The sequence below is a fragment of the Lepidochelys kempii genome, chromosome 2 (assembly GCF_965140265.1).
Source record: "Lepidochelys kempii isolate rLepKem1 chromosome 2, rLepKem1.hap2, whole genome shotgun sequence".
Taxonomy (NCBI): domain Eukaryota; kingdom Metazoa; phylum Chordata; order Testudines; family Cheloniidae; genus Lepidochelys; species Lepidochelys kempii.
Window position 1 is genome coordinate 195,116,968 of NC_133257.1, and position 16,183 is coordinate 195,133,150.

Genomic DNA, 16,183 nt, shown 5'->3' on the forward strand with positions numbered 1-16,183 from the left:
TTCAAATTTTAATTTAACCTGGAGTATGGGCCTTACAATGGCTGCTGCTTTGAAAATTATGCAAAGGAAGCATCAAACTATTTCAGAAACTAATCAGGGGAAAGCACTAACTTTAACTAAATACCTTTTTGTATAATCAGCAAGCATGCCTCATGAATTACAGGTCAGTGACTTCATAAAATCTAGTTGTATCAGTGTAATTGAGATTCTTTTGTGCTTAGGAAAGCAGATTATTTACCCTATTTAAAAGGTTTGTGTGTTTGGCTACAAAGATACTTTGAGCATATTAATATATAGCAATGTTTGCCAGAGCTAGGGAAGCCTACTTCAGAAATCTCAACAAACCAGGTACATAGTAAGCAACTTCTGCACTATCAGGGCTGATCCTTGCCATAATTTCACCATACCTGTTATCAGCATTTTTTGTCATCAGTAAGACTTGAGTGCCTATAGTTCTCCAGGTTCAGTTTTATAATGAGAAGAGTGCAGCCTTAGAGTTTTTGGTCATACGTTATTTACTCATGTATCTTAATTCTTCGTTTTAACAATCTGTTGCTTATTCTAGAACACTCCCTCCTCACGAAACAGAAGCCTGTCTTTGCTTCCTTCTGGGATGAGTAATTCTGCATCTCCTAGTAGTCAAAAACATCAGGGTCAAAGTGGAACGACTGTTGTCACCGTCACACATCACAAATCGCCTGCAGCAGCCCGGAGAGCCAAGAGTCAATATACTGGTCAGCTCCATGAAGTCAAAGAGGTAGGAGTTATGTGATGTGTCCTTGTTGGTGTGTGAGCTCCAAATATCCTCTTTTTCTTATGACTTTAAATACATATGCTCTCTTGGAAGAATTTTTGATGGTTTAAATAGAATTAACTTCATTTTTATCCTGTAGCATAGTAAAAATGGATATGCATCCCAACTTAATGCATATTTGTATAGTTTTAAATTAAATCTCTACAAATAGAGTATCTTTTACCCTTTTGTTGTTAAAGATAGGATTTTGATCAACTAATTGCATAACTACTAGGAATTTTAGCCAATTAAACAATACTCCAATTATACGGTTAAGAACTGAGTAGACTTTCACTGATTTGTAGTGAGTAGGAGACCCATTGAGGATTACTGAATTTTTCAAATTTGCAAGTAAGCTAACACCCAATAAAAAGGGTACTAAATTGACTGTTTGTTTATTTTAACAAGTTATTTAATTTGATAACATAATAGATCAATAAATGCATTATCTATTTTGTAACATTAATAAAGTCAGTGATACAAGACCTCCATACATATGTAGTGTTTACAAACTGGTAACATTTAGTCTGTTGCTAAATGTTAGAAACTCCTATTTTTGTTTGTGAGAATATAGGGCTTTTGAGTTGAAGTGAGATTTGGAAAGGTTTTACTATATTTCACAAAGTAATTTTATTTTAAAGAGATGGTGTCATGAGGAACAAAGGTAAACTTGATTTTCATGCTGCCATGTGCATCCCTTCTATTCACTTGAGCAAAATATAGCTATTACCCCACAGGTATTCTGCTTTTTCCTTGATATAAACCATGTCAGGTTATAATTTAGCAAGGATTACATGAGCATTTTCACTCTCTCTGGTCAGGTGAAAACTGAAATAGTTTCTCAGAAACTTCTGATGTAGCTGAACCAAAGACCAGAATCCTATCTTAAAAAAAAAACCAAAAAAAACCCAAAAAACAAAAAAACCCTGTGACAAATAGTTTTCAATAATCTGTAAAATGTACAGAAAGATACATTTTTCCTGTCTGTAGTCAACATGCTTAAGATTTTCCAAAATAGTTGTGTATATTTCATTATAAAACATTACTAATTATGAGTGCTTATGAAAGAAGTCCAACTGCTTGAAAAGTCTCCATGTTGTAATTTAATTGGAAGGGAGCCCATTCTAATACCTGATCATGCAAAGTTTTACAGACTATTGCCCCCCGAATAGTCCCATTGACTTCAAGTCCATTTTAAGTAATTGATGTTAAGTCTTGGCAGAATTGGGGCCGTAGGCTGCAAAAATCACCTGTCAAGGTTACCTAGTTTACAATTTGGAGGGGAAAGGGGTTTCCTTTTGTTTCTGGAGTATCATTTGTTTTGTTATGAAGAGTCAAAGAAACCATCTCACATTAAGAAAAAGAGTTGAACAAACCCCTTTTTACCATGTTCACTTCCTGTTTTCCAGGATTACGTTATTGTTGCACACTCCCATAGAATATACGTGTATGTTTCCTCTTCTGATTTATATATGCAACATTTGTTGTTCTTCATTTAATTTTTATTTAGGAGCCCGGTATGTATAGAAAAGGATCAGTTGTAATCTTGGAACTCACATGCTTTCTACCATATCTTAATCTTCTGGTGTTAGATATAGTGTTATGATAGTATCCAGTACTAAATCAAATCTTTTTTGCCTCTTGAAGGAAATGACCATACCACACCTTTAAATGGGAGGGAACTTGGCTGGCTGGCTGAATGAATGGAACTGTGCTTTATGGCTGTGTGGGGGGAGGATGGGAGAGGTCAAACTGCTGCAAAAGGGGACAAGGGGCCAGCATGGCAACGCTAGCTCATCCCCTGGGAACTGGATGGGCGGAAGGGTTTAAAATGGGCTGCCCCATGCGGTGAAGCCCCCTTTTACATAGATCAGGCTGAGGCAGCACCCACCCTCCCTCCTCTTTAGATGGTAAAATACCAGGTTTGGTCAAGACCTTCTGTGGGCATTGCGCTAGCCTCCCTTTTTTTGCAGGGTGGGCAGGGGAGCTGGGAAGGAATTTTTCCCTCACCACCAGATTGATCTAGGTGGAGTTGGGGGGTTTTTGCCTTACCCACAGCGGGCTGGGGGTGGGCTTTATTGATGTGAGGCATGAAGGGAGTTAGGCTATGATGCCACAACTCATTCAGTAAGTGTGGGGTGGCTGTCCAGTGCAGGAACTGCCCAGGGAAGGTACAGCGACCAGATAAATGGCTTGATAAAGGACTTAAAGGAGGTGTTTGTTAAAAGAACGGAACAGGGGATGGGAGAGCTGGGGTTCCTATTGATGGTGCAGCAGGGAGCCAACCCTCCTTTCTTATAGCCCACTGTAGCCCTCTTATGTGGGGGGCGGGTGGCTGGTAAGGTCCCAGCAATGGGTTGGCTGGGGGACCTGGATGGAAAAAGAAGGGGGGCTGGCGGAACCCCCACCAGTAGTTATTGAATGAAGATGGGGTTACCTGCTCTGTGTACACTTATCTGCTGGGTAGTCCCAGACATCTAATAATAAAGTTGCGGCTTGATTAAAACCGTATGACTGTCCCCGTATAGTTGGACAGTCTGATTTTTCTCCTGAATGGAAGTTTAGAAGTCTAATCTTTCAAAAGTTTGTGATTTTTTTTATAAATAAGATGTAGAGTTGCCAGGTGTTCGTTTTCCACTGGAACGCCTGGTCGAAAAGGGACCCTGGCAGCTCTGGTCAGCACTGCTGACCAGGCCGTTAAAAGTTCGGTCGATGGTGCTGCAGGGCTAAGGCAGGCTAGTCCCTATCTGTCCTGGCACCGCGCTGCGTCCCGGAAGCAGCCAGCAGGTCTGGCTCCTAGCCGGGGGCGCCATTGTGTTCTGCGCGCTGCCCCTGCTCTGAGGGCTCCGCACTCCCAACTGGCTGGGAACTGTGGTCAGTGGGAGCTGTGGGGGCAGTGCCTGCAGGTGAGAGCAGCGCACCTTGAACCCCTCCCTCATCCCTGGCCCCACCCCAGAGCTTGCACTCCCAGCCCAGAGCCCGTACCCCCTCCTGCACCTCAACCTCCTGCCTCAACCTGCAGTCCCCTCCCACATTTCAAATCCCTCAGCCCCACCCCCAGCCTGGAGCCCCTTCTGCACCCCAAACTCTTCATCTCCAGCCCCACCCCAGATCCCACACCCCCAGTTAGAGCCGTCACCCCCTCCCACACTCCAACCTTCTGCCCCAGCCCAGTGAAACTGAGTGAGGGTGGGGGAGAGTGAGCCACTGAGGGAGGGACCTCGGAGAAGGGGTGGGGCTAGGGTGTTTGGTTTTGTGCGATTAGAAAGTTGGCAACCCTAATAAGTTGCATAGAAAGATTTGAAATATGTCTTTCCATATCAGTTACTTTTTCAAATATTTTTAAGTAAAATAAAGATTTGAAACTGAGACAGGACCTGTATTTCATTTATGGGATGCCAAAAGATTCAAATAAAGGTATTCTCTTTTGAATCTATTCCTTCAACATGAAAGTGTTTGTTTATTTTAACAGTAGGGAAATCTAGTTTGGTGCAATCTTGTGGTAGCAATGCTTGAATTGCAATTTTTTTAACTGGTATTTCACGTACAGTAGATCTTAAGTGTACAACAGTCTTCTGACGGTATTCATTATTGTGGGGAGTTGATGATCAGGTATAATGTTGTTGGTCAATTACATTCTCTCTCAGCGTATTCAGAATAGTGTTTCTGCTGATCTGGATAAAAGGTCATTGGAGTGACTAGTGTTGAATAAAGAAAACAAACATGAAAATTGTTGTAATTACTTGACAGAATTCTTAAACAGCTAACTTCTGAGCTGTAGAACTTGGGGGACCTCAACGGTAATGTACTTATTACTGTTTGATATTTGTAGAGCGGTAATGCTCAGAGGTCCTAATCAAGACTTGGGCCCCTTTGTGTTAGGGGCTGTACAAAGAGGAAGACGTGCCCTGAAAGTTTTATAGTGTAACAGACAGAAAAGTGGGGGAGAGTGAGAGAAGAATAATCATAGGACTGGACTGGATGGGACCTTCAGAGGTCATCTAGTCCAGTCCCCTACACTCATGGCAGGACTAAGTGTTGATACAGTAGAAACTCAGAACACCTTGGGAATGGAGGTGGTTCGTAACACTGAAATGTTCATAACTCTGAACAGAACATTATGGTTCTTTCAAAAGTTTACAGCTGAACATTGACTTAATACAGCATTGGAACTTTACTATGCAGAATAAAAATGCTGCTTTTAACCATTTTATTTAAATGAAACAAGCACAGAAACAGTTTCCTTACTTTCTCAAATCTTATTTTAAAAAACTTTCCCTTTATTTTTTTAGTAGTTTTGTTTAACACAGTACTGTACTGTATTTGCCTTTTCTTTTCTTTTTTTTCTCTCTTGCTGACTGATTGCATACTTCCGGATCCACATGAGGTGTGTGGTTGACTGGTCAGTTCATAACTCTGAGGTTCCACAAATTTCCCTAAGTGATCTCTAAAAAGAAAAGGAGGACTTGTGGCACCTTAGAGACTAACCAATTTATTTGAGCATAAGCTTTCGTGAGCTACAGCATCCGATGAAGTGAGCTGTAGCTCACGAAAGCTTATGCTCAAATAAATTGGTTAGTCTCTAAGGTGCCACAAGTCCTCCTTTTCTTTTTGCGAATACAGACTAACATGGCTGCTACTCTGAAACCTGTCATTAAGTGATCTCTGTGTGATTTGATAGTTTGGAATAATTTGAATGTATTTTCTTTTACAAGTAAACAAAGGAGTAAGTTTAACGTCACGCGCTGTTGTAATGCGCTCTGGATGGAACTACCACTATAGACTTCTCTGGAAATGAAGCTATGGCAGAATACAGTGGCCAATTGCAGTGCGATGCCTCCTTGGAGAGTGCTCCTGGATTATTGGTGTACTGGCTAGCGATGAGTTTCAGGATGGAATTCAAGATCTTGCTTTTAACCTCTAAAAGGCCAAGTGATTTGGCACTTGACCTGAGAGACTATGCCCCTCCCCATGCCATAGTGCCACTGTTGCAGTTGGAGGATGCACTCTAAGGGGATCTAATCTAAAGGGAATTCCTGTGAGAGCGTTCTCTGGGAATGTTGGTTGGCTCGAGAATGCATTCCCACCCCTTTTGGTCTGTGTCACATGCTAAGGCCCAGATTTCCCCCTTAATATTAGGAGCTTTTGGAAATTTTATCACAAAGTCCCATTTTTCAAAAATCACTTAAGAACTTAAGAGCCAAAGTTCTGTTGGCTTTCAAAGTCCCACAGTCATTTCTGAAAATGGGACTTAGGTGCTTTTAAAAATGTTACTGTTGGCGGTGCAAAGGAAGGAAGATTTTTGTATTGCTAGGAGCATGCTGGGACTTAGCCCCCTTCCCCCCCCCTTTTTTTTAAACCTACGATAGAGATGATACAAGTTAATTGTTTTAAGAGATTCCAGAATAGGCACCTATTGAAGAAATAATATTTTCTTAATCAAAAGAATATATCCATTTCCTTGGGTTTATGATAAGATTGCATCAGTTCTGTGTTTTCTTACTTTCTTGCTAACTCCTCTGCTGGAATGTTCATGCATGTCTTCATCTGTTTTTGGGTTGACTCTTCTGAAGTAGTAATTCTCTTTTTCTCTGACCACACTAAGTTCCAGCTCTCTGGACTCCAGCATGTGTAGAATGCTCCTGGCCTTCTACTCACACATGCCATACAAAAAAGCTTTTCCATGTCTGTATCTCCTTCATACAGCTCCATTAGTACTCCCCAGAATCCGTTACTTCCCTCTGTCCATCCTTTTCCACCATCTTGTTGCTGAGGATGAAGTGAGAGCCTTCTCCTTTGCAGCTCTTGCTATCCAAAAGGCTTTCCTGTGTCTCTCAGCATCAACTCTCTCTGTTTTCAAATATTACGTTTCTTCCCCTGGTTAGGATTCTTAAACAACAGCAGCATGGGAGTTACGTTACTAAAGTTGGGAAAGCATTTTGAAATATTTTGTGCAGAATATTTCATTCAAACTAATATTGTGTTTTATTGGATCTGTATTGGTGCTCCCCTGATTCTGTTATTTGATGGTTGAGCACTGCTACTTTAATACCCTTTATTATCAGCTTATGATGGAGGGACATGCTATCCATGTTGCATTAATGGAAAAAACAAGAAAGAAGGTTTTTATTTCTTGCAAAATGAATTTGGTTAGGTTTACACAATCCATCTATTGTACAGATAGTCTGTCTTCAGTGTGACCCTGAAAGGTGCCATTTACCACTTCTGTATTCTGGACTATGCATACAATTTGACATTGTAAAGCTTATATACTGTCCCAGAACTGCTTTCTGTTTTTGCTTTGACATCTGAATTTCTTTCTTCTGTAGCGGTGCCTTTCTGGTTTTCTTCTTAACAAAGAAACTGCAGCCTAGACACTTTAAAACATTCTTTTGTAGGTACGGATTTAAAGCAGCTAGCCATGTGCCTTTAAGGGTTTTAACTTTTGAAGGCTGCTTTTAAGTTAATGCTCCTGGAACATTTTACAAATTAAAGAACTTCATCACTGGAGTTTGGAAAAAAAAATTTTATTTGTATTGTGACAGCACTGAGAAGTCAGGGCCCTGTTGTGCTCTGAACTGTACAAACAAACAGAGGCAATCCCTGCCCCAAAGAGTTTACAATCTGAATAGACTAAATCTACATCACCACACATGCCGAAAGGCATGCATATTTGATTTTCATTGGCATACCTTCTCACCACACAATAAATCAGTTCTTTCCCCCCATCAGTTCTGGTTTCTCTGACTATAAAAATATATTCCCTCCCAAATGGATAAATTAGTTCTGCTCCGCTGCTGCTGCCTTCATTCCTGCTGCTTTCCTGGGTGCTCAGGAGGTCCTCTGCCTCCTAGGTCGTCATGCTACACTGGGGCTATATACTAATCTTTTTAGATTCTTATGCTGTGCCCATCTTAGGGGTATCCAAATGCCTCTCTGAATTAGGAAATTAAATAAAAAACAAATGTTGTTTCTCTTCTTGAGTTGTCTGTTTTTCCTTTTCTTTTTTGAATAAGTTGATGTGCTATTTTGTGGTCTGAAGGAAGACAAGATCAGAGAATTGTGCCTTGCAGAACAATGAAGTTTGTTCTAGCAGGAGAGTCCTGCATTCAAGAGCCAGTCCTCTGTTCCTTCCTCCCCTTTTCTGCCTCTTAAAAGAGCACTGACACACAAGATCCTTCTGTCTAATCCTGTGCAAAAAGCAACTGCTTGGGCTACTCTGGGCCCTGCCTCCTCATGCCTATCCTCGTACAAAGTAGTGACTCCATTTGTTTTGCTTCCTCAATCCCTTCACAGAAAGAACTTGGACTATTCTGCTTATACCCTCTCCACCTCCCTTCCAGAGAAGGAGCCAGTGGCTTCTTGGCCTCACTCAGCTCACTTGGCTCTAGGTGAGTGGGTTTTTCAGTCCCTATTCATAATAGTTTATAGTTGCTTTGCATTATTACTGGAGAAAGGATGGATGTCCATGGATGCAAAATAGCTAACTGTACTTGCCAATGCTCTGGTAAGTCTGTTGCCTAGATTGATTCTCCAGAGGAAGAGGAGGAGAGGGATGAAGGAACAAAAATGCAGCAAGAGGTGGAAATTTTTTTTCCTTTTTTTTCTCTTCTTTTTTTTTCATTTCTCTTTATCCAAGAACTCATTGTGATTTGGATGACAAGTTTATTATTTAAAGGATTATAATTTGTACAGTATGTAGTATTTCTGTTGCTTTGTAAAATAATTGAAGTTTTAACATCAAAATAAGCTATATTTTTAATGCGTAGTAAAAGCCACGAAATGAGCCACCTTAGTATCTAATAATATACAATGAGTGAATCAATGCAACATTTGCTGCATGCTCCTGGAAAATGGGGGAAAGCAGTCTTTGTTTCTGCACATGTTAAAATAAGAATTCAAAATCTCATTATTAGTGCTACTAAAACACTATTTTATATAGTGCTGTTAATTTACGTAGCACTTCAAAAAGTATATCTGAGCTACACAGATTGGGGATGCTGTGTTTGGGACATGAGACTCTTCCTTCCTTTGATCCTCATGGTTTCTACTAGCCTAGGAAGTAGTCTTGAGAGCTACTGAACCAAGGCCCTACTGCAAGCACAGAGCTGTGACTACATTTCTGGACTGGTTAGATCTTTGATTGGACAACGCTTTCTTTGACTAGGGAGGTGTAACTATGTAGGGGGAAGTGACAAGTCTGCTCCTATATTCAAAGCATTTCGGTACTGGATAATACTTGACAAAGTTATTTTCTGATGTTTCAGTATATCATTTAGATGCTATTCAAGATTTGTTCTTAGGAGTATGTTCATATTGTTCATTCTGGACTGTCTTCTATAGTTGTTGCGTTTACAGGGTGGATAAAAATTGGTGACTAAAAAAAATCAAAATCAGAATTTGACATTTAAATGGAATTGTTCTGATTTTTGTTTAAAGTATAAGAAGTTTTTCTTTTTCAGATGAATCAATTTAAAGTGAAATCTGAATTTAATACAAAATGTGGTAAGGCCTAACTTATTACAAGTCTTAAAACATTTAAATAAAAATAAATATGCTGTTTTGTGTGTTTAATTAAATTTCAGTTATGTCCTAATGCAGCATGACAAAAATGATGAGCAAAAAGCCAGTTATCTAGTAAATAACCAATATATTGTTTGCCATTTTCTAAAATACTAAAATGAATAAGTCATAGAATTAACCTATATAATTGCTTAAATAAATTATATAGCTACAGGCAGCAAAAGGATGTATCAAATCTAGTGTATAGGCTCTATTTAGTTATCTTTTAATGGTTGTATCAACCAATGAGAATGCATCTTTTCTGAGAAAATAACTGAAGTCGAAATGAAAGTTTATTTAAAATTGATTGTTTAAAATGAGTCTTTTCACTTGGTGATTTAAATCAACCTACCCTGCTGGATATAGAGTATTTGGAGAACTTTAACACACCGGGATTGATCACAGTGAGAGCTGTATTTTTTTTTCCAACCAAGTATGTCCTTTTTAAAAAGGAGAGAGAAAAAAAAAGGTTGATCTCTAGTTATTATTAAATCCTTTGCTAATCAGTGCAGCTCCCCAAATTACAGAAGAACTTCAGAGTTACGAACACCTCGAGAACAGAGGTTGTTCATAACTCTGAAATGTTCATAACTGAATGAAACATTATGGTGGTTCTTTCAAAAGTTTACAATGAAACATTGACTTAATACAGCTTTGAAATTTTATGCAGAAGAAAAATCCTGCTTTTTAACCATCTTAATTTAAATGTAACCAGCACAGAAACAGTTTCTTTACCTTGTCAAATCTTTTTTAAACTTTCCCTTATTTTTTCGTAGTTTACGTTTAACACAGTACTGTATTTGCTTTTTTTCTTCCTTTCACTGCTGCCTAATGTACATGGCAGAGGGGCATTACTGGCACATGATGGCATATATCACATTGGTAAATGTGCAGGTGAACAAGCCTCTGATAGTGTGGCTGATGTGATTAGGCCCTATGGTGGTGTCCCCTGAATAGATATGTGGACACAGTTGGCAACGGGCTTTGTTGTAAGGATAGGTTAGTACATTGGTGGTTGTTCCTTCTCTGTGCTTTCACATCTTAAGGCCTATTTAAAAATTTCTAAGACATTCCATATTCTTTAAAATATTATTGTTTTCAACATAGAGCAAAACAAAGTGGTGGCTCTTTGCAGAACGAGTGACTTACAGTGGAATGTCTGTTTTTTATTTAAACAGATCTTTTCAGGGAAAGAGGAGGGAAGGTGGAATGGAGAATAGAGATCAAATCATCTATATAATGTGCAGCTATTGAAGGTTTCTGAATTATAATCCCTAAAAGATGATGTCCTGTCTTTTAGAGATTGCAAATTTTATTATGCTTTTGCTATTCATTCTGTTTAAATAACTTATCAAAATGACATTTTTTCCAGGCACGATAAACTTTTATGGTAGACCTCATAGTTTCCTTAATGGAAGAATATACAGATTTACCAATTTTCACACAGTGGCTGTTTTATAAAAGGTTTGGCTTTGTTGATTAGATCATACTGTGCACAACTGAACTACATCTTAAAGGGTCCTAAATTAACTGTATCAGCTCAGAAAAGGGATGTGTGTCATTGAGCTTCATTGGGGTGTCTACAATGTGCATCTGCAGTCAAAAAAGGAAACAAGGTGTTAGGATACCTAAGGAACCAGAGAGAGAATAATATAGAAATCAATGGTGCAGCTTCTTCTGGAATACTTGGTGCATATTGGTCACCTGATATCAAAAATGATATTGCAGAATTAGTGTCTGTGTCAGAAAAGGGCAATGAGAGATTTAAGGGCATGGAAAACCACTCATGTGAAAAGAGATTGACCAGTTTGGGATTGTTTGTCTTTGAAAGGAAATGAATATGAGGAGACATCGTACAAATATATAAAATAATGAATGGCATAGTGAAGATAGTTTCCCCCTGCCTTGTAACACAGAAATAAGGGGACATTCAATGAAATTAAAAGTTGGCAAATTCAAGACTGATGAAAGGTGTGCAAATAGACTGTGGAACTCATTGTCACAAGAAGTCATTGAGACCAAGATTTAAAGAGAGTTTGGACACTTTATATGCAGAACAAGGGAACCCAGAGTTGTTTTAAAATTAATTATAAACATTTTTGGAAGGGATATTAAACCTCATGCTTTAAGATTTAAGCTAATTTCTAACTTTTAAAGATCAGGATGAGATTTAATATGGGTGCTAGATTATCCCAGAGCAGCCTATAATGGGGTTCTTGCTGCTTCTTCTGAAGCATCTGTCATTGGCCACTGTCAGAGAAAAGATATAGATACTGGACTAATAGGACCTTGGGTGTGACCTACTGTGGCAGTTCCTATGTAAACATACAGAAGTGAATTTGAAGTGTGGGTGTCTCTTGAAAAGCAAGATTTTGTTTTAAAGCTTTGTTTCATACTCAATTTGCTCTTTCACCTTTAGATCACTTATTCAAATCGAGCCCAAATTAGTAGTGACTAAAAGTTGTTACCATTTGATGCCTGATAGCTGTGAAAGGAGTTCAGTCTCAATCCAGTTCCTTGTGGACTATCAACCAGGTTGCAAAACATGAGCACAGCTGAAATTAACTGGCACCTTTTTGTGGCAGTTTCAGCAGAGAGGCTGACTGAGTTAACTATGAAACTGACTGTAGCCTCACCTGTGGAGGTCATTACTCCAGATCAAGCTAGGCATACAGTGGTTTGGGGAACCTTCATTGTTGCTGCTGCTAATTCTATGCCTCCTCTGAGGATAGAGAGAGGATTTTAGTCTCCAGAATTGTCAGTCTAGCATTTTTCATGATTACTAAATTTATATATACAGAGATAAAAATGAAACTCACTGTTAAGTACAGGGTTATGCATCTTTGTGTATATTTAAAACTGTTAAATTAGGTATCCATGCTTCTAATAATTCTTGTTCCCTGGACTTCCTTTTTAGTTGTAATGTTTTTGAGGACTAAAACTAAACATCTTGTTTTAAAACATTTTACGTGTATCATTTGGGATTATTGGACAAATGTTGATTTACCATGGAATATAGATATACAAGGAGGGAGAGATGAAGTTGCTATAGCAACCTTGTGACACATGTAACTCTCAGGTGCTGGAACAATTTGTATAGTGGGAGTGCTGAAAGCCATTGAAGCAAACTGTAAACTCTGTATGTGATGGAAATTACTTCAAGCCAGGGGGTGCAGCAGTACTCCAGAACTCTTAATTCCAGCACCTATGGTAATTCTCTGTTGGCTTCAGTGGAATTATGCTAGCAGAGAATTTGGCACCTTATCTCTGAATTTCCTGACTCTACATTTGAAACATTGATCACAGCAGTGATACATTAACATAGTTACTTGCATTATCACTTTTTTTTTTTTACCAGTACCTTTTAAAAGCATTCGAGCAGGTATGCAGAAGTGACAGTTGTAATCTTCAAACATGTATTTAAGTATGAAGTATCAATAGAATAAATCAGGATTTCTTCAATGAAATGTCACTTGGAGTACGTGAGAGCTAAATGAGGAGATTATTTCCTAACATTTGTTGTCTTCATAAATTAGAGATGGATAGGAATATAGTGACATAGTTTATTAATAAGTTTAAATATTAAAATTAATTAAGGATGGTGTTTTCAAAGGAGCCTGAGAGAATTGAATTTCACTGGGAGTTTGGTGTCTAACTTCCGTAGGCTTCTTCAAAACCCTCGTCTGAAACTTTTCATAAGTAAATATAATTGTACTACTTCAACTCGAGTGAAATAACATGAAATAGTGTAGGATGCCCATCTACCTATAAATCTCTTTCCAGTCTGAATTGTAAAAAGAAAATCAGGGAGCTGGGGGGACACCCTCAAATTCCTCATACTTATTAAAAAAATACAACTGCATATAAATTTGTAACTTGGGAGCAGTGAAGTATTATATAGAAAACATATTCCTATGAACCTTTTATCTACAGTTTAATAACGCATTTCATCGCCATTTACTGGTGACCTTAATTTCAGCACTGGTTTCTGGGAAGCTGGATGATGCAGCAGCTGCCTTCTGAGTAAATAAGAGTTTGACAAAGCATGTTAAACACTCCACTGCCACTTCTTTTTAATTTTTTTTTGGTTGGGATGTGTTGCTTCTGAGATGCCTGTACTGTACTATTTTGTTAGCTTGAAAATCAGATTTTAGATGCTGTTTTTATTAAATGAAGGTGAGGATAATTCTGAATATTCTTTGTGCTCAGAGATGCCATTGTAATTCTAGGCAGGTGGCAGCTGAGCTTCAAGTATTAAATATAAAGGCTTAAATTTTGGTTAACGTACATGTTCTTATAGAAGAAGCTAAACAAAGAAGGCAAACTTTATGGTGGTTATTTAGTTTGCCACATTTTACCTGTTTGCCATTCAATTTACATGATTATAAATGTTTCTAGACAGACTCCTCCACTCTGAAATCTTCAAGTCCTTAGGTAACTCCCCAGGTACTATATGTCAAAATACATGGTTCCAGCAGACATTTCAGTTGCACAATAACTAGGACATACCTAATGAATGAGATATATTGAACTAAAGAAATTAAGACCCAGTATCTAGAGTTTTTATATTGTGGCTCAGACTTGCCTGTGTTATCTGGATTTTGGGACCTGAATAGCTATTAAGGACTTGTATTCAGGGCACTACAGCTTTGAACCAGATTCCTGCCTATCACTTGCATGGCTGATGTAATTATGGTTTTGTCAAGACACAAGTGGTTCATACTTGGTTAATAACTATGGTAACTAATGACAGGTTTCAGAGTAGCAGCCGTGTTAGTCTGTATCCGCAAAAAGAAAAGGAGGACTTGTAGCACCTTAGAGACTAACAAATTTATTTGAGCATAAGCTTTTGTGAGCTACAGCTCACTTCATCGGATGCTCAAATAAATTTGTTAGTCTCTAAGGTGCCACAAGTCCTCCTTTTCTTTTTATGGTAACTAAGTGTTTCATCCTTGCTAATGGTCTATGCTGATACATGGCTATCTTCCTGTTACACGTTTGGCACACATTTTAGTCTTTTGGCAGTTGAGATGACTTCCCTAGTTGTTCCTCTGAAATTGGTTTTGCTGGTCCTCCTTCCTCCCAGGTTCCTATGTAGTATGATGTCCTGGAATGCGTTGCCCCTTGCCCCTGCATGTCCTTCAGGCAGGCTTTGCCTACCATTCTGGGATGGCTGCTCATACTTTCCCAGAATGTGCTGACACTGTTGTATTTAGGCAATTTGGGAGATATAGACTCTAAAACACTGTCAGTTGTAGGTTTTGTGGAAAAAGTGCTATGTAGACGCAGCTCAGCTCCGCGTGTAACAGCTGTGTCAGATGAGTGTCATAAATTGGCTATAGAAACATGGTTGTATTTGTAGGGCCGCTTCAGTGCACTGAAGTTAATGGAGCTATATCAACTTATACTAGCTGAGGATCTGGTCTGTAGTGCTTGAACCAGTTCAATGGGTGAGTTTTGAACCTTGGATTATTTTTCTTGCTCCTTACTCTTCCTTTTGACTTTACTTCAGCTAGGTGAGTTAAAGGTGTCCTAATGAATAACAGAGCTGATGTGAAAATGGTGACCTATATGCCATATACTAATTGTATGGGTAATGTGGTTTTCCTTGTTCATGGGGAAAGTTAAGTAACCTGTGTTTTAGCTTCCTTTTAGCCAGTTTAATGCAGGACAGCTCTTTCATATCTTGGATTTCAGTTCAGCCTTCTGTTATGGTAATCAAATCTTATGGCAAATGGCAATCCGTTTGTACATTGAGTTATATCTACTTTAGACAGACCAGTTCTTTGTCACCTTTGGGGACCTGCAGAGATTACTTTTAAAGAAAGTCTGGAAATCCACGTACAAAAGCAGAGCTTTGTTGTGCACTTAGCTCATTATTACCATAAAAGGTCTCAAGTATGTATTAAACCACTTTCAGCTTTTAGAACTGCCGTTCTAAATAGAAAATGATAGAAAATACCATCGTTTGAAGCATGTTTGAAGTCTTTTGAAGTGTTTCTTTTCAGAAATGCTAGCAGGATCTTGCTATTAAATGTATCTTTAATAACAGAGTTTGAGTAGGGTTAAAAGTACTTGAAAACTTCAGCATTTTGTCATTTTTCCAATTTAACTGTAGTAAACCATAGAATAATTTCATGAAGGACAACATAGTCATCTGACGGAATTAGTGAGCTTTGCAGAGTATCAGGTGGGAAATGTTTATCTATTCTGAATAAAGCTGAAGCTTTTTCATAGTATCAATTGTGCATCTAAAAGGGAATCTAAAAGCAAAAAATGTTTAATACATATTTCAATCTTTTGTGGTAATAATGAGCAAAGTGCACACCAAAGCTCTCCTTTTGTACACTAGTTTCCAGACTTCCTTTAAAGTAATCTTGGATGTGACATCAAATGTGTAACATAATTTTAAAATAGTAATTTTTATTTTACATTACTTTTGGAGAACACTAGGCATATATCTCAAAAAGCTTTACAGAGTGAGTAAGACACAGAATTAAATAAAAGCAAATATATTTACGGAATAGCATATAGATGGGTTTGTGCGTATGCATTCAAATTTTTTTTAAGACCAAATATGCTAGTATACAGAAATGCACAGTTAAGGTACCCAAACAACCTTAACTTTGCCCTATAGTGATGCCAGATAATAACCACATAATCATGAATAAGGCATTTTAGTTTTTCTGGTACCAGATTAAGCTGTTTTTTTAAAAGGCATTTTATCTTCTCTTCCCCCATCCCTGTTCCTGTCTTCCCCCCCACTTCATGGTCACAGCAGCATAAAGTTGAGATTGTTTGGAAGTGCACACTCAAAGCATCCCTACC

The 16,183-nt window shown here is 38.4% G+C and overlaps 1 protein-coding gene across 2 annotated transcripts in view; it reads left to right on the forward strand.

Moving 5' to 3' along the window:
• Positions 1 to 16,183, forward strand: part of OSBPL10 (oxysterol binding protein like 10) — a 185,290-nt gene that overhangs the window by 73,417 nt on the left and 95,690 nt on the right. For both annotated transcript variants that reach the window (XM_073333363.1, XM_073333364.1), the window contains one exon: positions 566 to 757. In XM_073333363.1, coding sequence (XP_073189464.1) covers positions 566 to 757 — 192 coding nt within the window. The remainder of the gene's footprint in view (positions 1 to 565; positions 758 to 16,183) is intronic.